Here is a 25,928-nt window from a genome sequence, read left to right as displayed (position 1 = left end):
AGCTGATCGGAGAATCTTAGTCACTACCTAAAAATGTATCTCCGAAATGTGCTGGTGTTGTACGTTTAAACAGTTGTGAGTGTAAGATTTTTATAGTCTAAGTACCATCTTATGCTTGATGTATGTGTGGGATGGTCCTCCATTGTGTTAATAAGCTCCACCATTGTGAGATGGTCCCCCGTTGAGCTCAAGTTCCCCCAAGGATGAGTCGCTCGGGAGAACTCAAGTTCAATTCTTGGTAGAAACAATTCTTAACCAAACTTTACTAACCTCGCGACCAAACTATGTATTACCGGTGACAATCCGTTAATTAAGATGAATGTACAGTTGTAAACCGCATTTTTGATATTTCCACAAATGTATAACTTGTACAAACTTGGATTATTCAAACATAACATATATCTTAACAATGAACATTGCTGCCAATCCAGTCTTTCACGAGGTTTGTCTCAAAGTGCATGAAGGTCTGGTCTTATGGAGCTCTTGCCTTCAAAGTATATCTCACTAGAAGTTTACTGAATTGCAATAATTTTCTGAGAAAATTACATCTCTTCTTTTACAGCAAGGGAAAATCTCTGAAGCTGAAAAGGCTATTAAAACATTATAGGAAAATAAATAGTTGGTTCGGTTATGCAGGACTTGACAGCAGCAAGTCAAGGTTCTTCTGAATCTGAAGCAGGATGGTTTGAACTGTTTAGTAGACAATATTGGAAAGGTATTATAAAATTTAAGTTAAGACTGATTCCATGTTTGATTATTAATGGTAGAAAAGGTTTTTACTGTATTTAAGCAAAATTTTAGCAGCAAAAAACTGCTAATAATATCTTCATCAGTTAATTTTATATCTTTGTTACTATAGATGCTAACCATCAGTTATAATTATATTTACTTATTTAGTTTCTCAGCTAAATTTCATTTTGGTTTGTTCTAAAATCATTAATGCTGAATGAATTGTTGTAGCATTTCTCTAAAATATTAGTTGTTGCAGTCGTCAGCATTGGCGCGACACTTTTCTTGTTCCAACAATTGGCTGGAATAAATGCAGTGGTATATTATTCAACGTTGTCTTTCGCAATGCAGGAATTGTTTCAGATGTTGCAGCAAGTGCACTGGTTGGTGCATCAATGTTTTTGGTTAGTACTTTTCATTCTAAAAATTGATTAGTCTTAAAAGTTTAGATTTAACTCGGCTCTACAAAATTAGCTTTTAAGGTGAAATGTGCCACTATTTATATGTTCTTTTCAGTCCTTATCTGTTTTCAATTCGGGACATAGATTTTTCCCGATACACCCTCACATGCCCAACAATACACAATCAGGCTCTGTGCGTGGATAATATGGTCGGTGACCCGAATCATTAAGATTTAATATTATATTAGGTTTTTATGTGGGGCATAACTCATCCTCACAAAATTGACTTTGTAGAGTTGATCTCGTTAAGCCCAATTCAAAGTTTAAGATAGTATAGAGTCTATCTAATATCCGTTCGGGCACCAGATATTGGACCATGCTCAATATGTTCAGTCCCTGACATGTGAGAGGTGTGTTCCAAGTCCCGCATTAGATGAGGTAAATATGTTTACAAGTGGGGAACATTCTTCAACTTAGAAGTCAATTTTGTAGGTTGAATTCGACACAATACAATCCATATTTTTTTTTAAGAATTAGTATGAAATGTGGACAAACATTATATTTTATACATTTGTCCTGGTGTTTAATTCTGGTGCATGCACTTTTGTTGCTTCCTCCTTGATGGACAAAAAAAGGAAGGGAAACTCTCCTTATCCTTTGAGGTGGTTCTGTGCATGCCCTTCTTCTACCAGAAATATTTGCATCAAGAATCAGAGCAAAATCAATTTCTTTGTCAGTAGGCACACATTGGGTTAGTGATTTAACTTTGGAATCTAATAGTACATGTTATTCTTTTATCTTTCTATAAGTTTTGAAACTCCAAAGCTCATAATGCATTAGCTTTGTTGCTACACTAATTTTCTTGAGTGTTGTAAACAAGATTGGTATCAGCACAGTATATTTGGGGTTCTCAACTTTGTGCCTTCTTGCTGTCTTGTACATAGCTGCTAATGTTGTGGAAACAAATTAAAGGGTTTCTCATTAGAATTTTTTATCGTACTCCTTCAACTTAATTTTTTTTACCACAATACTTTGTTTCTAATTTTCTTCTTGATGTAGTGTACTACTTACTAGTATTTTTTATCTTAAATTACCCATTTATTAAATTTACAAGTCCTTAAAGTCATTATAGTTTACAAGTCACTAAATAAACGACTTTAAATTTTGAATTGCTGAATATAAGTAAGATCTTGAAAAGATATATATATATATATATATATATATATATATATATATATATATATATATGAACATGTGTTGAAGCTCAAATACCTACAATTTATAATTAAGTTTAATCACATTTTCACAGTTGTCTTTGCTGAATTTGTCTCTGAAAAATTGCTGGAAGACACATATGAAGTTTGTAATGATGGCACTTCAGGAGAATGTAAGAAAGGCTTTGGAGGATATGAAATTGACTGAAGTGGTCCTTGTAGCATTTCTATTACTTTACTCATTGATGGTCTATCTGATGGATTGATTTGAATGCACCATAGACTCACCATAGTAATCTTTCTCACCATGTCATTTTCTTCATCTGAATTTGCTAAACAATTCTCAAGATTATTATTACCTTGTTCAAGATCCTTATAAATCCAGTCTGGAAAGTACATTTCAGAAGTACACGAACCTCCAGTGTCATAATTCTTTCTTCCTCCAATCATTTCTAGAATTAACATACCATAACTGTATACATCAGACTTGTGAGAAACTCCACCATAGGTTCGGCTAAATACTTCTGGTGCTATGTATCCTATAGTTCCTCTTGTTCCAAGCATGGATACAACACTATCCTTCCTTTGGCATATTTTAGCTAGTCCAAAATCAGAGATTTTTGGGCAAAAATCTTCATCCAAAAGAATGTTTTGGGGTTTGATATCAAGATGCAAAATTCTTGAAATACATCCTTGATGCAAGTATTCTAGTCCTCGAGCAATGCCGATTGCAATTTGGTACATTGTGTTCCAATCCAAACTACAAACTGCATCAGGAAATCCACTTTTAAGGATAAACTTATCCAATGATCCATTGGACATGAATTCATATATTAGTGCTCTTTTGTTCTCATAACAAAAACCTAAAAGTGAAACGATGTTCACATGTGAGGTTCGACTAATACTCGCCACTTCATTTATGAATTCTTCTCCATTTCCCTTTGACTCGTTTATCACTTTCACTGCCACTTGACGTCCATCAGGTAAACTTGCTTTGTAAACAACACCATATCCTCCTTGACCTAATTTATCCCGGAATGAGTTTGTCATTCTTTTAACTTCTGAGTATCTATATTGCTTAATTGGCGCTGACAAGTTATAACTTTGTATGAAATCCTCTACATTGTGGTCTATAGATTTTTTTGTTTTCTTGAAGACCCACCTTTTTACCAAAATATGATACCTCTTACGTTTACAACTAATCAACAGAATAAGTATGACAAATCCAACACTAATCATTGATGCTCCTGCATGTTTGCATGAGGGAGAATTATAAACAAAAGAAAATGAAATAATTAGTGAAGTTTAAATAAGTTAAATTATATAGTATTTAGATTTGACAATTTAACTTATTTAAACTTCACTAATTATTCCATTTTCTTTTTATGGAAGCATGGCCAAAGGTAACAAAACAAAGGCAATTTGAAACATATAATGAATATGGAAGCATACCTGCAATCCAAATTACAGGTCTAAGGTTTGCTTTAGATGAACCTCTAGTTTGAACATCACCCACAATAGTTGCATTTTCACCTTGTCTAGACATATTTTGGACAAGCAAAGCATTGCCGGTGGTATTTAACTTAACCTTCGATGAAAAATTGGGAATTAGTCCTGATAGATTATTATTAGAAACATCAAGAAGCTGAAGTTGAGGCAGAGTTGTAAGATTGACTGGTATTGAACCCGTCAAAGAATTTCCAGCTAGAGTTAAGTTCACTAAACTTGTTAAATTGCTAAATGCGGGAGAGATGGTTCCTTCTATACCAAAATCGAAGATTTTAAAACTAACAATCTTCCCTCTTTCACAGCTAATCAAGAAATAATAGGATTGTTCCCTTTCGGTACAAGCATTGTTCCCTTTAATTGAGAGAGGAGGATAAGGATCAAAAGCTTCAAAAATTTCAAGCACAATCATAACTTGGGGATCACAAGGTCCAACATCACTTCGACAAAAGTTATTTGGTTCCAAAGTTGCTTTAACACCCTTGTGAAACACGGGTATTGGTCCGTGAAGCACATTGTTGTCCAAAGAGATGATGTTCAAGCTAGATAGAGCAAGCAAGGAAGGTGGGATCAAACCAATTAAGTGATTGGACTGAAGCTGCAAATCAGACAAATTAGCACAATTGGACATGTTAGGAATTCGACCCGCGAACTTGTTATTGTGAAGCCACGCTTGAGACAAATTACTCATGGTTGATATAACGGAAATTGTACCCTCGAATCTGTTGTTGTTAAGTTGTAAATACCTTACTCTAGAGTTATCGGGAGATTGGGGTAGATTTCCATATATTTTGTTGTGAGAAATAAAAAAAGTAAGCAAATATTCAAACCAAATGAATGTTTCTGGATGTAATGGGCCCATCATATTTGTAGCTTCGAGATCGAGGGTGTCCAAAAAATCGGAGCTACGTAAATCATCCATAGGAAATACCCAGTTGGAGAGGTTCAAGTTATTGCTAAGGTTGAGGGTTCTGAGACTAAGTATGGTATCAAAGCAATTTTCCGGGATGGTTGAGAAGTTATTGTGACCAAGGGACACAGTTTTGAGCATTGAGAGGTTACTAAAATAAGGCAAAGGACCATTGAGTGAGTTATTGTGGAGATCAATGTGGGTGAGATAAGTGAGAGTACTATTGAGATATGGAGGGAGTGTTCCGGTGAGTGAACTTGATGGGAGCATGATGGAGGTAACAAGTTGACTAGAGTTGTAAGAGTTAGAGTGGCAAGAGATGCCTTTCCATTTGCAGTAGTGAGTTTTGTTAGACCATCCCGTGGGAGTTGGCGTAAGTGCTTTCAAAAGATTGGACATGTAATCTGCTTCATCAGTAATAGCAGCGATGGAAATTATTAGTAAGAGGTTGGTTAACAAAAGATATCCATGGCTTAATATCTTCATGATTGTTGGAGTAATTTGTAGTAGTAGTAGTAGTAGTTATTAAGTAATGTGTAATTTATATCTTAAAAAGAAGAAAGGATGAAGAGATACACTATTGTGAATGGAATTTGTCATCATATCATATGATATAATAATATTGGCATAAGTGATTGAGTTCCCTACATGTACTAAAAAGAGGGAGAAATAATACCTTTTTGCCCAAGTTGAATTGAATTAAATGAATGTACTCCATTCCTTTTTTCTTTTTTTAGTCCATTCAACTCCATTCCTTTTAAATTATATATGTAACTTTGACAATCCCCGCACAATGGAAAAAAGAAAGGATATATGCTAAACATGTTTATGGTATGTTAATTCTAGAAATGAGGAAGAAAGAATTATGACATACACTAGAGGTTCATGTACTTGAATATATAACGATTTTGAACAATATAATAATAATCTTGAGAATTGTTTAGCAAATTCAGATGAAGAAAATGATATGGTGAGAAAGATTATTATGGCGAGTCTATGGTGCATTCAAATCAATCCATTGAAAGAATTTACCTAAATATATCGTAGATATGGAGCATAGTATATTGTAAATAAGAATATACTGGAATCGTGTACCTGGAATGACAACGGATGAATCCACCATTGATTGAAACTGAGGAAAAGTTGAGACGGTGCTTCTACCTCTCACTGATGAGTCATTATGTGTGTTATGTTTTTCAGTGTATCTAGCTTAATGGGATGAGTAGAATATATACTCATCAGTGGAGGCAGAGACCTCTCAATAGACTGACTAGAAAGAACGGTCCAACCCATCACGGTCCGTTCAACATTAAGCCTTATAATAATATTTATTTATAAAATAAATAAAACATGACAAGTTAAGTATATTTGATTTTATACACAGTTAATTATATTTTAATAAATTAATTAAAGTAAATTCAAAATATTCAACATCCATCAGATAGGCCATAAGTAATAGAAATGCTACAAGGACCACTTAAATGTCATATCCACCAAAGCTTTTCTTACATTCTCCTGAGTGTCAATATTACAAACTTCATGCGTGTGTTCCAGCAATTTGTTATAGACAAGTTCAGCAAAGACAAGTGAAAATTTGATTGTATAAATTATAGGTATTTGAGTACAATTTTGCATATCCTAATTTGGTTGATCAAAATATGTTTATCACTACAAGAAAAACAGCAAAATACTTATGTTTACGTATATTCATGTAAAATTAGGTGCTATATGTATCCAAGAATCTCACAAGTCACAAGGAGTGGATCAAAGACGTTGAAGCTCACACTCTAAGTGATAAGGTTAATTATACAACAATTACTGATCACAAAAGAGAAATCATCAAACAACTCAACATGTGTTGGCTTATTTTTTTTATTATTTTATTTTTTAACAAGGTGTTGGCTTCTTGTTATTAATTAGTTATATAGAAAATATAGAAACAAACTTTATTCACTCTGTACTCGTATGACTATGGTTTTCTTGATGGATAAATCCTTAAATATAAGTTTTTTCTGACAAACTTAAATATGAGTTTTTAATTTTGCTATGTTTGTTAATTTTAGCTCATTTAAGATAATAATTAAAGATATAAAATAATATTTAATTACTATTCAACCCTATTTTACTTATGAATATAGTGTAATTTTTTGTTTATTACTATTTTATATAATATTTAAAATATATAAATATAAATTTAATAAAAAACGGTCAGATCCGATTGAATCCCGGTCCGGCTAATTAAACCTTGAACCGATAAGTTCACCGGTTTGATGACCGGTCCAGTTCTGATTACCTAAATGGCTACTAACACGTTATCCAATATAAATATTATTCAACCCTATTTTACAATATGAATATAGATACCTTTGTACTCTCTCTTGCACAACTAAATTGGTCTCAAGTCTCTAAGTGAGGTTTTCCTTATTAGAAATGAGAATACTCATTGTATCATTGATCATTGATGGTTGGTTTTCCTTCTGTAGCTTCAATATAGATTGGGCGGATCAGTTATAAATATAGATTTGAATCCTCTTCTGTCCATTCTCTCATGTGCGGTTATAGTAGTGGATTATAATTGGTCATTGATTAGTTATGTGGGGAAGGGATTCTCTCCCATCACTTTTTCTAAAATTGAAGTCATAACCATCCATTTATCTTGTGAATAATAACTTACATTATATAAACCAAAAAAAAAAATAACTTACATTATAAAACAATTATATCAAGAGTGGATACAATTAGGGGTGATCGTATCCGAATCAATCCAAAAGTAAAACCGTAAACCGAACAAATCCAAACCGAAACCACAAAAAACCACATTTAGTTTTAACCGCACGGATCGTTTTTCTTCTAAACAACACAGTTTGGTTTAGTTTGCGATTTTCATTTCAGAAAACCGAACCAAATCGAACCAAACCGTAATACTTAACTTAACTCTATCAGCTATTAGCCATCAACCATAATTGAATCCATAATAATAGGCTGTCAAAACATATCATTTTACGCGATCCATAACTATTTATATTGTTGATATTAAAAATAAGTTATTATATATATGCAATTTCTGTATATGCATATTATATCATGTAAACAATAAAATAAATTAAAATTTTATATGTTTATTTTGTAATAAGTTGGAAATATTGTGATATTTTTTATATCGTGATGAACTGTACAAACCGAACCAATCCTAACCGCATTGGTTTGGTTTGGTTTGAATGACTTTTTAAAAATCAACCGAACCAAACCAAACCGAATGCGATTTTATCTCGCGGTTAGGATGACTTTTATGCTCAAAACCGAACTAAACCGCACCGCGACCACCCCTAGATACAATCTGGGACAAAGTTGAAGAAAAACGATTTTGATTAAAAAATCATGTTATTGCTTTATACAAAGAGCCAAAGGGGGTGATTATTATAATATTTTTATGGGTCTTGTTAACATGTGCACATAGAACACATGATAAAGTATTTTAATATAGAAATTAACATTTAATGATACAAAACATTTAATGTTTAAAATATTAAAATACACAAATTCTAAAACATAATTTCTATATTTAGTTCACATGTTAATTAATTAATGAAACAAATTTGGCATACTAAGCAAGCTCATTGAGTTGAAAGAAGGAATGAGTCCATGGACATGTGTGATAGTATCATCTTTGATCAATTCCTTCCTTTTTGGCATTCATTCCACTTCTCTTTATTTCTCTCTTGAATTTGTAAAAATCGAAACCACTTGATCTCTAATTGATGGGAAATTGCTGTGCAAATCCATCCAGTACGAACAATAAACAAAACCAAAAGCCCAGAAAAGACGAGCCCGTGAAAATAAACAACAGAAAACTGATGGTATTAAAGGAGCCCACGGGCCGAGAAATTGGGCTTAGATACGAGTTAGGGAGGGAACTAGTGAGAAGAGAATTCGGAAAAATGTTACGGAAGGTGTTGTAAATTGCCTTGAAAACTCAGAAACAGGAGAAGCTGAAGAAACTGGAAATTCTAGCAGTGCAGTGGCGCCCAGGCGCCAGGAGAGGTCTGGAATTGCCTGTTTGCTTCTGTTAGTCTGCGCGGGGCGCAGGGAGAGGTCTGGAATTGCCTGTTTGCTTCTGTTAGTCTGCGCGGGGCGCAGGGCAACTGGCGCGGGGCGCCAGCTCGATTATAAATATGCTTTTTTGCGTTTCTGATGTGTGAGAAGGGGGTTTTTTAGGGTTTGTGCAGCCAACAACAGTCTAGGGTTATAAGAAAACATTCTTGGGTATACTCTAGGGTTGGGATAACAATCTAAACACCTTGGTAGTCACTTTTCATAGAATCTCTTGGTCACAGGGAGAGATTCGGGCAAAGGGTAGAATTAGGATTAATTCTTGTAACTCTATGAATCTCATGTGTAATCAAGTATTCTATTGATAGTGGAACGGAGAGCTCTCTCTCCCCCAGACTAGGTCATTATTGGACCGAACTGGGTAAACAAATATCGTGTTCTTTATCGCTTTTATAGTTTTAGCTTTTGTGTTTAATTGCTCATCCATTGTTGATTTGGTTGCTTCAATCACTACTACAAAAAAGAGATTTAATAGCGCCTATTTAATAGCGCTTATTTAAAAACCGCTATTAAAACATAAAAACGGAGCCTTATAATAGCGGTTTTAGTAGAAACGCTATTAAATCCTTGAATTCAGGAACACTACAATAGCGCTTTTGAGAAAAGCGATATTAAAGCCATAAACGCTAACCTCTATAATAGCACTTTTGAAAAGCGCTATTTTTGCTGATACCCTATAATAGCGCTATAGTAAAAAAGCGCTATAGTAAAGAAAATTAATAAATTAAAAACTGTAGTGGGTGGGTGTCGAACCTTTAACCTCTTGGTTGATGAATAATAAAAAAAACAGAGATCAATTTTTATTTTTTTAAAAAGAAACTTATCTCATATCCTCACAAGTCACAACTGCATCGTTCCTTTGTTCCAATTCTCCTATTCTCTCCATTGTTCCTTGCTGTCACAACACCATCTATTCAATCTTCCATCTCCATCCTTATCAAAGTCCTTTGATTCAACCCAACATGATGCCATCGAACCCTAATTCCTTATACCCTCGTTCTACCTCAATCTCTGTCGAACCCTAGGGTCCTTCGTTTCATCCTAACACCTCCGTCTCCGTCGAACCGTAAATCTCGTGATTCTCAGTATATTTGGAACGACAATTCTCTGTGTAACAACCTTTATAACTCAACATTTTCTCTACTTTTCCTAAATCATGAACAAGGTTTTTCTTCCCAGCCCTGGATCTATACATGGTGAGTACATTAATTTGATTTATATTGTAATAACTAATGATTGTATTGTTATTGTGAATTTTCAATTTGACTAATATTTACAAAAATTTCAGAGCCAGTCATGAACTCCATGAATTATTTTGATTTCAGCGAAGTTGCCGACCCGCTACGAAGAAGCTTCTTTATGATAAGCATATTAAACAATTGAAAACACTCCCTAAGCTTGATTCCATCATAGATAGAGGAACTTCTTTCAATTTCATCTGCTGCTGCATGTTTATACTGAGGTTTTGCTTTTGTTTCAGTGTTGTGAGAGGAGGTGTCTGCTGTTTGAGGATATTGTTGGTTTGTGCTAATGTTTATGCGCAGCCCTCTTTGAGCCTATAATGTCAAGTTTATACAATATTGTACAATGAACTTGATTAATCATTCCCCAATTCTACTAGTGTAGGTAATCTATTTAAATCCTAGTGTTGTGTAATCTAATTTTTTCGATTATTGTAGTCGTAGATTGATGATTTTATTTCATTCTGCGGTAGTAATTGGAAGCTTATTCGTTGATCTTTAAAGCTATCTGGCTAAATATACATTTGATAGTTTCATATACCACCGACTTGGTACACCAATTTCACAGTTTCAAACATTCCTCTGTTTTTATTTACATCCATATAGTTGTGGCTAACTCCTAACAAATATTGTGAACTTATTTGGTTTTAGATCATGTTACTATAAACTTTGCCATAATTGGAGGACATGGGATCTTAGGGGTCACAATGTCAATAAGTGTTTTTTTATTGTTTCCCTAGCAACTTATTATTGTGAAAATGCCAAATATAATTACTACTTTTTAGATTTTGGGCTGACTCTTATACCGTCATTGTGCTTCTTTAGTGATAATGTGTTTCTTTTATAGGCTCTAGGCAGGTTCAGATGATCCAATGACAAGAATAATAAGTATACTCCCTACAGTTTTTTATATCGGAACAAATGCAGCCTTATTATCCCAGGTTTTTTTTTTCACAATAAAACGCGGACGATTATCCCTACCCTCGGTAGCTTACGATTTTACGTCCATCCCTTGTTCTATTTACACAGCCCAATTTATTGCATTTTCATTCAATTATCAATTGAAAATCATTTTCAATATATCAGCCTGCAAATAAATGTCCGACATTGCTCTCAATTTTGCTAAAATAGAAACACAACTTTGTTGCACAGCTGCAACAAGATCAAGTAATTTGGTTAATTTAACTAAATTGACTTCTTAAACCACTATAATTCTGTTTGTTCTAATTTGGTGATTGGGTCTTCTAAAAGCTACCACAGGACATGTTAATGCATGTTGAACTTATAGCATACAATTAACGTATTATATATTTATGTTTAATTGGAATTTAGTAATTTTTTTAAGTATTGAACTTAGTAATGTTATGTTTACAATTTTAAAAATTTGAGTCAAGTTGTGTTATGTTAGTGCAATAGTTTTCTAAGAATTAGTTTGAAATTCAATTCTAACTCAATTTTATGTTTTTTTTTTTTTTTGCTTGTAGTACTTTGGTTCTCACTAATCTCGTACATACTCTAGGGATATGTTAGATGTGGTGAAGAAGGAATGGGCTGTCTATATGATCATAAATGTTATCAACAGGCCAAAAGTACGAAGGTATGAAATTTAATTGGTATAATATTTCAGTTTTTTGGCTCAATTCATTTTAGAAAATACATTATGTTTCACTCAAATGGTTGATTTAAGCCTAAGTATAACAGTAGCAGTAGTAGGTTCTTGTTTGATTTTTTTGGTCTTTAAAGGAGTTGTTTTATTTATGTTCATTTTATTTTTTTTGTGCTTTTTGGATGGCTTGCTGCAGAATTTCTGCATTATAACTTCTGGTTAACATGAGAAAGGTGCATGCTGGCTTGTTTGGAAAATAGCAGAGGGAAAAGAATGCAAGACAATTTGACCTCCTCAATTTGGTGGTGCTTTAAGGGTGAGTTATGTGTCGTGGTCTTGGTTAACTTTTTCTTGCATCTAGATTTATATATGATGTTATAATCATTTTACAGCTTCAAACATGTTAAAAGATTTTTTTGAACGATTAATGTTCTGGATAATGATAAGTTGTGATACTTTAATTGTTGCAGAATCACTAATTTTTTATTTAGCATGTTTTAGTCTCTATATGATATGATGATTAGAATTAATCTGTTACTAAAATCTTTCGCTCGCACCTTCGTCGACGACACGTCAAGTAAGTTCAGACTCTTACTATCTTTTTTTATCACTTCAAAATCTCACTTTACTTTGTTTGATTTGAGTGTGTTAGTTCATGCATTCGGAAGTAGCTCAGAACCTTTGCTGATTGCGAGACCGCACCCTTCAAACCCTCTCAACAAAGTCGCTCCCCTTCAGTCTAGTTGGGACCTCACAGGTGCCGCAAAATTTGTTCTTTTTTCTCTGCTTTGCGGCAAATTTTCTGCTCTGTTAGACTATAATATCAGCAGGTGTTTCACTGGAGTTTGTGGCTGTCAATAATAACTCATGGTCTAATGGACATAGGTACTTTTGGTGTATCAATGGTGTCTTTTTTTTATTTAGTTAGTTTTGTGATTTTTCCAACTCATTGCTTACCACGGCTTAGCAATGCATCTATATGCTCTGTAATTCATATATTGGTTATAGTTTAAATGTAAATTGTAATTGGATTTGAAGATATCCATATTGTATTCTAGTAACTTGTAATTAGATTGAGTAGCATATTTTCTAGCCAATATTTAGTATGATACACTGTTTGAATGCCTTCTGTGATGTTTGATTACAATCAATGAAATTTGTTGGCTCTTTTTTTCATATTCAATGTATAGCCTGATAAAAAAAAATTGATTTTTTTTTAAAAAGAAGGACCTTTAATAGCGTTTCTTCAATAAAGCGTTATTGTAGGTAATGCGGGCGCTATTAAAGCCTGTGTATTTGAAGGACTATAATAACACTTTATTCACGGGCGCTATTAAATATATCACCTACAATAGCGCTTCTAAAATAAAACGCTATAAAAGCCTTCTCCGAAAGCTCTTCAAGGTAGCAGTATACCACTTACGACAGCGGTTGTTTCAATAAGCGCTATTAAATGTAGACATATGATAGCGTTTCAAAAACGCTATTATAGGCATCAAACTTATAATAGCGGTATCAGTAATAGCGCTTTAAAACGCTATCAAAAGTATAAAAAAACGCTATTAAATGGGGTTTTTTGTAGTAGTGAATCCATTTGTCCCACACACTATAGATAGTTGGTTTTAACTATTGGTTATTGGTGTGGTTTTTGGTTCGAATTCACAACAATTGGCGCCCACCGTGGGGCAAAGGGTTAAACGGATTAAGTACCATGGATTCAAGATGGGTTATCGAGGGACTTTCCGGAAACAATTGGGAATTGTGGAAAGTGAAGATAAGAGCAAGAGCAATTTCAATGTCTGGGATGATGGATAAAACATGGTGTGTTGTTATCTGGTGCCTCGGAGGTAAAAAGCTAATGGAGATCGCGATGGTGAAGAACAGGGTCAGCCTGGAGAGGCGGTGGTAACAATACTCAGTATCAGCCTGGAGAGGCGGTGGTAATAATACTCGACTCCAGCCTGGAGAGGCGGTGGAACAATACTCGGCATCGGCCTGGAGAGGCGGTGGAATAATACTCGGGGCTACGTTTTGAAACAACAACATTACTATTGTGAGAATGCGGAGATGCTAGTGTGGTGAAGTTGGGAATTGGTGGAGCTTAAGTCGTGGACTTTGGATGCTCTGATCACATGTGTTTGAAGAAGGAGTATTTTGAATCCTAGAGCTAGTTGAAGGTGGAGTAGTTCATCATGGAGACGGGAAAGCTTGTGAGGTTCAAGGTATGGTTGTTTCTTTATTACATGATGTGAGGTATATTCTTGAACTTTTGATGCAAAGATAGTTGGTTCTACTATTGGATATGCATTTGTTACTAGTTGTGTTTCTCATGATATGGTTGAGTTGTGAAACTTCGGGTTGGTATTTGTCAGTGACATGGATTTAGTAATTCTAGTAAAATGAAGTTTACTAGGTGGTTGAAACTAAATTGGAAGTGTTGGAGACTAACAATTACTTGAAGTGTGTTTCGGAGTAGTTGAATTTTTGTACAAGGTGGAAGACATAGTGGATATACCGGTTTAAGGATTTGGTGGAGGAATCTCGGTTTGAGGTGGCGGTACACCAAAGTGGTATGGCTATGGTGACCTTGTGGGTTATGTTTTGATTGTGGCCGAAGAAGTGCAAAACTTGAAATATCTTCGGGGAGGCAATTGGAAGCAATGGTGATCAAACTTGGTAACTTGTAGGACTATTGGAGGTAGTTGGATACGAGGAGAGTTTGAGGTTGCGGCTTGTGGAACCACCTAAAATTCCAAGGTTGGTTGGAGGCAAGCAAATCTTCGAGAGGACGGAAGGCATTCCGGGGTTCGAAGAGGGTGGTGAGGCTTGTAGGATTATTCTAAAATTCCATGGATAGTCGGAAGCAAGCGTTTCTTCGGGAGTACGGAAAGGAACATTCCGGGGTTCGAAGAGGGGATGGTGTAAACTTGTGAAGCTACCTAAAATCCTATGGTAGTGGGAAGCAAGAACTTCATGAGGGCGGAAGGCGTTCCGAGGGATGAAGGAAGGAGGTTCAAACCGGGAAGCTTGTGAGTCTAGCAATGGTTGTTGGAAGCAAGTGAAGGTTGGTGTCAAGATCAAGATTCGAGTGGGACTTGGATTTGATATGGTGTCTTGGATGGTAGTTCAAGGTGGAGCAGCACGGTGGTTGATGGGAAGTTGACATCACCATCGTTTTAAAGGCAAGGTGGAGATTGTTGTAAATTGCCTTGAAAACTCAGAAACAGGAGAAGCTGAAGAAACTGGAAATTCTAGCAGTGCAGTGGCGCCCAGGCGCCAGGAGAGGTCTGGAATTGCCTGTTTGCTTCTGTTAGTCTGCGCGGGGCGCAGGGAGAGGTCTGGAATTGCCTGTTTGCTTCTGTTAGTCTGCGCGGGGCGCAGGGCAACTGGCGCGGGGCGCCAGCTCGATTATAAATATGCTGTTTTGCGTTTCTGATGTGTGAGAAGGGGGTTTTTTAGGGTTTGTGCAGCCAACAACAGTCTAGGGTTATAAGAAAACATTCTTGGGTATACTCTAGGGTTGGGATAACAATCTAAACACCTTGGTAGTCACTTTTCATAGAATCTCTTGGTCACAGGGAGAGATTCGGGCAAAGGGTAGAATTAGGATTAATTCTTGTAACTCTATGAATCTCATGTGTAATCAAGTATTCTATTGATAGTGGAACGGAGAGCTCTCTCTCCCCCAGACTAGGTCATTATTGGACCGAACTGGGTAAACAAATATCGTGTTCTTTATCGCTTTTATAGTTTTAGCTTTTGTGTTTAATTGCTCATCCATTGTTGATTTGGTTGCTTCAATCCATTTGTCCCACACACTATAGATAGTTGGTTTTAACTATTGGTTATTGGTGTGGTTTTTGGTTCGAATTCACAACAGAAGGAATTAGGGAGAGGTGAATTCGGAATAACGTATCTATGCAAAGACAGAGAAACAAATGAAGAACTTGCGTGCAAATCAATTTTGAAGAATAAGCTTAAAACAGCGATTGATATTGAAGATGTTAGAAGAGAAGTTGAAATCATGAGGCATTTACCTAAACATCCTAACATTATTTCGTTGAAGTATACTTATGAAGATGATGATCATGTTCATCTTGTTATGGAACTCTGTCAAGGTCGTGAACTTGTTGATCGTATCGTTGCTAGAGGACACTACACCGAGCGCGCCGCCGCTTCTGTTGTTAAAGCCATCGTCCAATTTGTTCAGGTCATAAGCACTGTTCTTTTTCTTCATTTTTGTGGATTAATTATTTATATTTTGTCTGGTGGTATCGGCTTGGGACTGGGATTGTGCTCTTCCTTAAGGTCCCAATTTTGATTCTCTCTGCTACTAATTTGGGCGAGCTAATTTAGCTTCTTCAAAAAAAAATAATTATATTTTATTAATTAAATTACAAAAATGATGTTTTTACATCCATATATATGATGATGTTTTTACAGCCATCGTTCAATTTGTCCAGGTCATAAGCACTGTTCTTTACATCCATATATATGATGTTTTTACACTGCATCTTTATATATGAGGTGTCTCTTTTCTAAGATAGAAAAGACTTTGGGACTCTTAGAGCATTTACTAAGACCTATCTTTATATATATAGGTTTAAAAAGAATGAAAATGCTAACCATGGGACACTACTTAAGGATCTTAAATAGTAATTTTTTATGGAAATATGTGAAGTCAATGCATTAGAAATTGTTAGATCTTGTGTTGGTGGTCTGTTACAAAACTTGAACAAGAAGAAGATGATGAATGTTGCACAAATAAATTCCAAAGCACTAAGCTTTAGGTTCGATTCGCCCCCACTAGTTTATGCAAATGGGATAACCAACAAATTCCCTTCAGGATACTTTGAAAACCTTGACATGAATTGCACTCTCACATCAAACATATTAATCAATGATCTTTTACAGAATAAAGTTAGTTAGTTAGTTTACTCTTGCACACTAGAGTAAAGAAGGAATGATTTAGAAATATTTTTGACAAAATTTCTAACTCATGAAATTCCGATGTTGTTTTATGCCTTTAGAGTGACTATTTTTTTTTTATTAAAAAACATATATACAACTCTTGAAGAGTGTTTGCAATGATTGTTGAGAACTTAGTGATACAATGTATCAAACACATGGTGTTAATCGAAGGAACCTAATAAGTAATAACTTCTTCATTAAACACATGATGTTACAAACCAATTTCGGAGAAAAGTCCTCATAAATGAATATGTTCTTTAAAATTGAGGTATTTGGATTCGAAGTTAATTGAACATCACATCTTAAACCAAAACCTTAAGACATTAGGTATTTGAGTCCTCTCATTTATATGTTGCTCAATCCTCTCATTTATATGTCTTACAAATGGCATTTACTTTGTGAAAATTTTCCCCTCTGTTGTTTATGATAAATTTTGGATTTAGTGTTGATTATTTTGTATTTAGTTGTGTTTTAGATGTGCCACAAACATGGGGTGATGCATCGGGATCTCAAACCTGAGAACTTTGTGTTTGCAGACAAAAAGGAAACATCACCACTGAAAGCTATTGACTTTGGCTTGTCAATTTTCTTTAAACCAGGTAATCCTTTTTACTAGCTAGCTATTGAATTGCTTGATATTGTTGCTTGAAGCTTGGTCTTCATGATTTTGGGCTTGCCGTCCATTTATAGTTAGCTGAAGCTTGTCATTCTCTGCAGGTGAAAGATTTAATGACATAGTTGGAAGTTCATATTACATGGCCCCTGAAGTATTAAAGAGAAATTATGGCCCTGAAATTGATATCTGGAGTGCTGGAGTCATTCTTTACATCTTACTTTGTGGTGTCCCCCCGTTTTGGGCAGGTTGGTTTTTGTCTTTTGAATGCGGTATTTGGCTAATGTGAGTAAGAAATCTTAAATCTTAAGTTACAGATAGTCCTTCAAGTATTTTTATGACAAATTGGTTTTTGAGTTGTAAAATGTTTGCCCATTACCCTTTTTTCATCCAACTCTGCTAAAAAGTGCTTACGTTGATGTCTAATGCTGAGGTGGCATGTGTCCAAATTCATTGCTCTCAAAACTAGGGTTCATTGGTGTATTATCCAGTCTTGGTATGAAACTAAATCAATCAAGTACTTGATTTATAATTTTGATGAAGTTTTTATTTGTCAAATGGGGTTTGAATTCGAAAGAAGAAAACGTGCGTAAGTAATCATGTTTGGTGTAAACAACTATGTAAACACTTTTTACTAGAGTTTGATGAAAATAGATAATGGTGTAGATATTCAATGACTTAAAAGACCAGACCAATCTATTACAAAAAGAAACTTAAAGGACTAACTTGTTACAAACATGTAATTTAAAAAACCGCAAAATGTATTTAAACTTTTAGTTACTATCAGCTACTTGGAAGGGTCTTGTTGTCACAAAATAATTTGCCATGATCTTTAATCTCTTATGTGGATGAAGAAGGTGTTGTGCTAACTGATATTTTTATACCTTGTATTAACATTTGTATGTGTAATATAAGATAATGATGTTAAATAATTTTTATTTACTTTTCATCACACCAACACAATATCTATTACACCATTATTTCATGGTTTCTTATGTGTCATAAATTTGATTTTCTAAATCTTATCTTTCTTAAAATGCAGAAACTGAGCAGGGAGTTGCGCAAGCAATTATGCGATCTTTTATTGACTTTAAAAAAGGGAGCCATGGGCAAAGGTTTCCGATAATGCGAAAGACCTTGTTAAGAAGATGCTTGATCCTGACCCAAATCGTCGGCTTACTGCACAGGAAGTGTTAGGTAGTTAGTTCATGTAATGTTTTCTACTTAGCAGATGAACAAATTTTCTACCAAAAAAAAAAAAAAGAATGATGAAAAGTGGGAATGTTAACATTGCTTGTTAACTAAATGCAGATCATCCATGGTTGCAGAATGTAAAGACAACTCCTAATGTTTCATTGGGAGAAAGTCCGAACATGGCTCATGCAAATCTCCGGAATGAACAAACTTAAGAAAACAACATTGATGGTAATGTTTCAGTAATACTTGAATATTTCATCCGAAATTATTTTTAAAATGTTTATCCATATATGACCCTTTTATTTTAGTAAGTTTTTTATTTTGTTTATTGCTTTGAGACGGGAAAATAGATTCTAGGGACGAAACCGATAGAATCAAGTCTCAAAGTAGGAATTCTAACAAATTGAATAGAATTCGGTACAAATGAGATTATGCAAACATAAATGAGAGAGTTTTGAGAGAATAAGATAATTGTTCATTGATTGATTGATTAAGTTTCAAATGAGGCACAATGCCTTTAAATACAACCACAAGGGCAATAAAGTAAAATGACATAATATAAACTATTTATTTAAAATAAACTATTAAACTATACTTAATTCCTGTCACAATACCCTCCCCTTCAAACATCCTTGTCCTCAAGGATGAACAATCACAAGTGCCGTGTTTAAGAGGCAAGGCTTTCCATTTGATTAAAACTTTAGCATTTCGAACATTTCCCTTGTGAATCATTTTCCTATGCAAAACAGCCACATATTTTCTTCTTTGACGGGCTTGCAGAAAGCTTTGGGTAGTGGCAGATGCAAAATAGACATTTTCAATATCAAGAAGTGGTTCATCATTAGTAAGAGTTGCCTTTACACATACATCCCAATTGACAAAGTGAATAAATTTATCCATCTTCCATAAAAACCAAGGATGGTAATGATAGGCTTCGTGTTCATGAACAATAGTAGCAACACTCATAACTAGAGCTTCAAAGTTTGGCCACCCAATAATGTGCAAAAAGGCTAGATTAAGTATTTCATAAAAATTGTCATGCATGGAATCTACTGTAAGAGAAATTTCAGAGCTCAAATTGAGAACATTTTCATGTATTGGAATACTTATCACCTTCATGAGTGGATAATTCGAAACTCTAACCAAACCCTCCAAATCAGAACTATAAACACCAGCTTTAGAAACAAAACCAAATATTCTGACCCCTGCACTATCATCAAAATAACAGTGAATATTTGCGAAAACAGAACTAGGACCATCATAAAAAAATTCACTGCAATAACTGCAAGTGTCAGCAAGTTGTGGTTCAGGTGGCAACACTTCTGGAACCTTGATGCATAATCCATCTAGTAATGGTCCAGTTACCTTTGTTTTTCCACACTCAACAGCCTCCATCACATGTTGGATTGAATTCTTCTGTTTAGCAATCAGTTTCTCACATGCTCTTTGAGTGGACACTTGAAGCTTTCTCTGGAGTAAAGAAATAAATGCAGCTTGCAGCATGAAATTTGGAAGACCAATCCACTTAACCTCTTTCAAAACCTTAATTTCTTCAATTAGAAAATTCTTTATAGGATCACTTTCAGCACAGTTTTCATAATTACTTTCATATAGATTAAGCATTTCCAGCAACCAAGCGGCACAAAGCATGTGCTTGTCATCAAAATACTCTTGAAAATCACTAGGGGTAGTAGGCATCCTATGCATGTCTTTGAACAAATCAAAAGCAACAAACTGATCATTATTCATGCACCTGTTGATGATTGCACTCCAAACAGTTGGTAGAGAAGTTAGAGAAGTTATGTGGCACTTTGGCATTTCATCAAACAGTTGGAGGGAAGTTTGTAAGATTGAAAAGTGCTTTCCGGTGGTGACCAACAAAGACAAATTGAGGGACGACATTGGAGTGACAACCCTGTCGGGTGGTTTCGGTGGCGGTGGGAGCTCACAAATGTGGCTCAGAGGTTGGAAATCTCTGCCCGTAAGGAGAACAGAGTGTGACAGTGGTTGGTTGAATGACATGAAGTGGGAAGTCTCTATGGTATCAGATACGGGATCAACACTAACCTGACGAGGTGAGAATTTGGCACTACTAAGGATGTCGTAGCAGGGAAAAGAAATTGCAGAGCTAGTTGATATGTCAATGGCCGGAAGAACCATTTCCTCTTGTTCATCGACAATTATCGGGGCTGGCTCAATAGAAATGACATCTACAGATTGAGATTGATGGAAGTGTGCAAACTCGTCGTCGACAACGTTCACCGCTACTTTCGACGTGTCATCATCATGCGCAACACTTTCTTTGTGACAATCGATTTGAAGATTATTGTCCTCTGAGGAAGCTTCAGGTTGAAATTTCTCAGACAAATCCCTTTCGACTTCTTCATCCATCTCTATAACTTTGTATCGTATGCCTTTATGCTTCAATGCATGATCTACAGTAAATGGTTCATTGCATACAAAACATAAACCCATTTCCATCTTCTCTTCTACTTCCACAGCACTCAAAATTTTCACACTCTTGTATTTTGGACCCATGATGCGCTGAATCCAAGGCTCAAGATACCAATTGAGACGGGAAAATAGATTCTAGGGACGAAACCGATAGAATCAAGTCTCAAAGTAGGAATTCTAACAAATTGAATAGAATTCGGTACAAATTAGATTATGCAAACATAAATGAGAGAGTTTTGAGAGAATAAGATAATTGTTCATTGATTGATTGATTAAGTTTCAAATGAGGCACAATGCCTTTAAATACAATCACAAGGACAATAAAGTAAAATGACATAATATAAACTATTTATTTAAAATAAACTATTAAACTATACTTAATTCCTGTCACATGCTTTCATGTGAGATAGCAGATCATTTGTCTGTAGAAAAGTTGCTGGAATAAAAGGGGGATTCCAAGTGACAGATACAGAAAATCGGTTCACATAATCATTCTCACACTTTCATGCACAAACCTGCTCTATCGCTACCCAACATCATAACACTTGTGGCCATGGTCTCCAAATTTCACAGCACACACAACCGATTATCGAAGAGTACAAAGTCCAAAATCGGTTTATATGTTCAAATTGGTTTCAAAGTTATTATTTTTTAAAAATTAAAACCAACCATTTTAAAATCTAATATTTATGTCCAAAATTGGTTTTAAAAACATGAAATTGATTATGAATATAACCGTTTCTATAACCCATTATGTAAGAAAAAATTTTTTTTAATGAGTTTTCTTGTAATTTCATAATTTTTTATCATTTAATATTATTAGGTTGTTTATAATTAAAAAAAGTTTAAAATATGTTAAATCAAAATTTTTAAATACAAATGAAATAATTAAAAATTTAGTGATTTTAAAATAAGAGAATCAACTCTGAGTAAGGAAAAATAGAGTTATCAAATATCAGTCATTAAGCCTATAGTTTTTGACCGTATTCATATTAGAACCACTTTACTAGCAAGTAGTACTAGCTCACTGAGTTGACTGACTTTTTTCTTTCACATTCCAAAGCCCTCCCTTAAATCATCTTTCTTTCATCACCATCACAATTCACATATATTATTATCCTATTCGATAAACAAGATCTTGAATTTGTTGAAATTGTAACAACCGGTGGATCACTACATTGATGGAAAATTTCTGTGCAAATCTATGCGGCATGTTCAAGAAACAAAAGGAGAAACCTGGGGAAAAGGAAGAGCCCTGGGAAGACTGGCCTGAGAAGATAAACAACAACAACAACCATAAATTGGTGGTGTTAAAAGATCCCACAGGCCGAGAGATATGGCTACAATATGAATTAGGGAAGGAATTGGGGAGATGTGAATTCGGAATAACATACATATGCAAAGACAGAGAAACTGGAGGAGAACTTGCTTGCAAGTCGATTTCGAAGCATAAGCTTAGAACAGCGATGGATATTGAAGATGTTAGAAGAGAAGTTGAAATCATGAGGCATTTACCTAAACATCCTAACATCGTTTCGTTGAAGTATACTTATGAAGATGACGATCATGTTCATCTTGTTATGGAACTCTGTCACGGCGGTGACCTTCTCAATCGCATCATCGGTAGAGGATATTACACCGAACGTTCGGCAGTTTCTGTCGTTAAAACCATCGTCGAAGTTGTTCAGGTTATAATCATAACCATTCTTATTAACTCTCTTTAATTATTACTCCCTCCATTTCAAAATAATTCTCACATTTTATCACTGCACAATGCCGATGCACAATTTTGACCATGAATATTTTTTGTTGTGTATTATTAAAAATTATGAAAAATTGATATTTTGATAGTACTCGTCGAGACAAATTTAACAAGATCTCATATGCTAATATTTATCTTTATACATTAGTAAAAAAATATGGTCAAAGTAGCTTGTATGAATAGTGCACACAGTCAAATTGTGACAATTATTTTGGGACGGAGGGAATATTAAATATCTTTAATAAGGCTTAAATGCCCCCTTATATTTACATATTTTTGAACTTTTACTTATCCTATTTCTAAAATTAACTTTTTTTGAATTTTTTTTATCAATAGTTAGTTGGTCCAGTCGTGATTGACACTGGACTTGATAGGCATGACCATAGTTTGAATCTTACTTTCAGCTGGAAGATGAAGTTGATATGCTACTGGTCCGACGCCTTTGCTTATTTGATAAGGACCATAAAAACGAGGACCGGGTTTCTCATTGATTCTCTTGGCTAGTGACTTGAGTCTATATGGCTGAAGTTTGAGATACACACAATCAACAAGGCCCATATATGACTTGAGTCTCTATGGCTGAAGTTCGAGAACAATATCCACATTTCCCAATTCAAAGATACAAAATCTTGTTGTATGTGTTGGCCTTGGATGTTGAGACTAGATCCTTGTGGCCATCAAGACCCCCCCAAAATTTGAGGGTTTTCTTAGATGTGAATCTAGAAATACTATGCATGGATATTTGGAGGTTGTTTAGGGCCGAATCTGATTATGGCTTTTGTTGGAGTGTTTCGCTATTCTTGTCCTCTTTTTCCATGATTAATACCATTAACTGCTTATTGGGGCATATATGGTTAGGGGTGTGCATGGTTTGGAAGAGCGCTGCTATATGTCCCGAAATTATTTTCCCGAAATTTTCACGAAGCGCGTGACCTTCCTCTCTTTTCATAGAACGTGGACATGCTTTTAATTTGAGAACGTGAACCTCTTTTTTCTTTGACAAGTGTGGACCTCTTATTTTAACAAGTGTGGATCCATGTTGCCACTGCTAACTACAATACCAGCTAATTTTTAGCCTAAATAGAAATTAGATACCTGCCAATGTTTACAAGCTATTATTCCTCTGTTTTTTCATGTGTGAAGCTCTGTTTTCTAGCACAAGATTGCTTTTGAACTAGTTGCTTTCAGCGCACATCATGTTTGTATTTGTTGTACCGTTCTTAGCTTGTAGATGGGTCATGAAATTTCTTGTGCTCAAACTCAACTTTACCAAGTTTAGATGACTATGAGTTGTGTACGCTATTTTTCATTTACAATAGGATATTGTGGAAGTGGGAAGCAAATGTAATTAGAGCAAAATTTGGCAAAAGAAAAGGGAAACTAGCAGAACAGTGATAGTATGGGTAATCTTTGTGCTCGTGGAAGGAATGGAATTCTTGTGTCATTAGCAGGTTCATCGCCGGTGGCAACCATGGCGATCGAAACGGCAAACATTATTCAATTCTATTCAATGGTTCACTTCGTTTCCATCTCTAGACTATCATCCTCAACCATCTGGAGTATCTCTTGATTCAATTCTATTCAATGGTTCACATGGTTTCTCTTCTCAGCTTTTGTCGGTTAATTAGTCTCACTTCTCCAACAAGTTCCATTAAATCACCGCATCCAAAGAAAAGCTTATTAAAAAAAATTTGAAAGAAAAAAAAAAGAAGAAGAGAGAGATCGAATAGTGGGGACACTTCTGTTGACAGGTCATTCGGGATGATTTCGTGATCTAATTTTCGCTATACATAGCATTTTCCGGTTTGGAAACCACACCACAACTAATTGATGATTTTGGTTTTAAACCAAAATCATTTCAATAACAAACCGGTTATTTTTTAAAACTAATTTGGATTTGGTTATTAACCGGATCGAACCAATTTATAACCGGTTTGTAATAAAATTTAAGTTATTCACATGATCCAATTTTAAATAGGTTTTTTACTTAAACTAATTTTTTTTATTAGTTGATTAAAAAAAATAGATTTATTAATTATTTTAAAAACATAATTTTTCATTAATTTTATGATTGAATTGGTTTATAATCAACCCACAAAATATTTTTTTTAAACCCAAATTATTTTTTACTTAGCCGAAAACTTATTTTTTATATTGTTTTAAAAATATTTTTTATTATTTAAAAAAAGAGTAATTTTTAAAATTAAAAAATCTGATTTTTAAATACAAAAAAAAACTAATAAATAGGAAAAAAAATTAAAATACTAAATTTTTGAAAAACTAAAAACATTAAAAACTGATTTTTTAATTATTTTAAAAAAAACTGATTTTTTTAATTATTTTTAAAAATAAAAAACATTAAAAACTGATTTTTTTAATTATTTTTAAAATAATTATTAAAAATCTGATTTTTAAAATAAAATAATATTAAAATAGTATGGGTGGTTGGTGGTGGCCGGCCACCGGAGCACCACCGCCGGCCACCGTCGACCGCCGTGAAAGTCGCCGGAGGTCCGCCGGAAACCGCCGTCCACCGCCGTCCCGGCCGGAGCGCCGCCGCACCGGCCGCCGGTGGTCCGGCGTTGACCACCGGTTGACCACCGGTCCTCCACCCCTCTTTTAATTAATTATTTTATTATATAATAAAAAATTTAAAAAAATTGAAGATTGGGCCTGAATTACCTATTGGGCCTAAATTTTCAAACCAATTCCAAACCAAATTACAAAATGTGGTTATGGTTTATAATTGGTGTTTTTTTATTAGAGTGGTGTGGTTTTTTTTTTAAATGGATTTTACAAACTAAAATTAGATATAGATTGGTTAGTAATTTGGTTAAGGATAACCAAATTTTTTGCACACCCTAGATGTTTAATTTGTCCTATTGAAACCACGCCTTGATCTTTTTCTTCATGAAATTGTAGGATGGAAGAATTAGTTATGAGGAAATTACAAATCGGAGTTTGAAACTGATGAAGGAGTGGTCATCAGCATTGATCTATGAGGATAGACATGACTTTTGAAAATGACTAATTTTACTCATTGTTGGCAAATATGATAAAGAAATCCTCGGCAAAATTCCTTTTCCTTCATTATAATTGTCCAATATTTATGTATATGTTTTGGAGATCCCATCCCCCTTTTTGTGGGTGAAATAGTATACAGGTCTTAGCCAATGATTGGTATATAAATAGATATGTCATAATCACGATGATT

At 34.7% G+C, this 25,928-nt stretch overlaps 3 protein-coding genes and 1 pseudogene across 4 annotated transcripts in view; 2 read left to right on the top strand and 2 right to left on the bottom strand.

Annotated features, from left to right (window-relative positions):
- Nucleotides 1-2,384: 2,384 nt before the first annotated feature.
- Nucleotides 2,385-5,378, bottom strand: LOC123900044 (receptor-like kinase TMK4). Its single transcript, XM_045951344.1, has 2 exons — nt 3,797-5,378; nt 2,385-3,591 (listed from the first exon to the last, which is right to left on the bottom strand). Exons 1-2 carry the CDS (start codon nt 5,244-5,246, stop codon nt 2,426-2,428), a joined length of 2,616 nt encoding a protein of 871 aa, XP_045807300.1. The 5' UTR covers nt 5,247-5,378; the 3' UTR covers nt 2,385-2,425.
- A 2,991-nt stretch (nt 5,379-8,369) lies between these two features.
- LOC123900043 lies at nt 8,370-18,827 on the top strand (annotated as a pseudogene).
- Nucleotides 18,828-18,878: 51 nt separating this feature from the next.
- Nucleotides 18,879-21,135, bottom strand: LOC123900042. Its single transcript, XM_045951343.1, has 2 exons — nt 19,864-21,135; nt 18,879-19,703 (listed from the first exon to the last, which is right to left on the bottom strand). Exons 1-2 carry the CDS (start codon nt 21,034-21,036, stop codon nt 19,614-19,616), a joined length of 1,263 nt encoding a protein of 420 aa, XP_045807299.1. The 5' UTR covers nt 21,037-21,135; the 3' UTR covers nt 18,879-19,613.
- A 652-nt stretch (nt 21,136-21,787) lies between these two features.
- LOC123900038 (calcium-dependent protein kinase 7-like) overlaps nt 21,788-25,928 on the top strand; it is a 33,816-nt gene continuing 29,675 nt past the window's right edge. For both annotated transcript variants that reach the window (XM_045951339.1, XM_045951337.1), the window contains exon 1: nt 21,788-22,640. In XM_045951339.1, coding sequence (XP_045807295.1) covers nt 22,134-22,640 — 507 coding nt within the window. In that variant the 5' untranslated portion in view covers nt 21,788-22,133. The remainder of the gene's footprint in view (nt 22,641-25,928) is intronic.

This window comes from Trifolium pratense, linkage group LG7 (assembly GCF_020283565.1).
Source record: "Trifolium pratense cultivar HEN17-A07 linkage group LG7, ARS_RC_1.1, whole genome shotgun sequence".
NCBI classification, from domain to species: Eukaryota; Viridiplantae; Streptophyta; class Magnoliopsida; order Fabales; family Fabaceae; genus Trifolium; species Trifolium pratense.
Note: the sequence above shows the minus strand (reverse complement) of the source record. Positions and strands in the feature narration are given on the sequence as shown.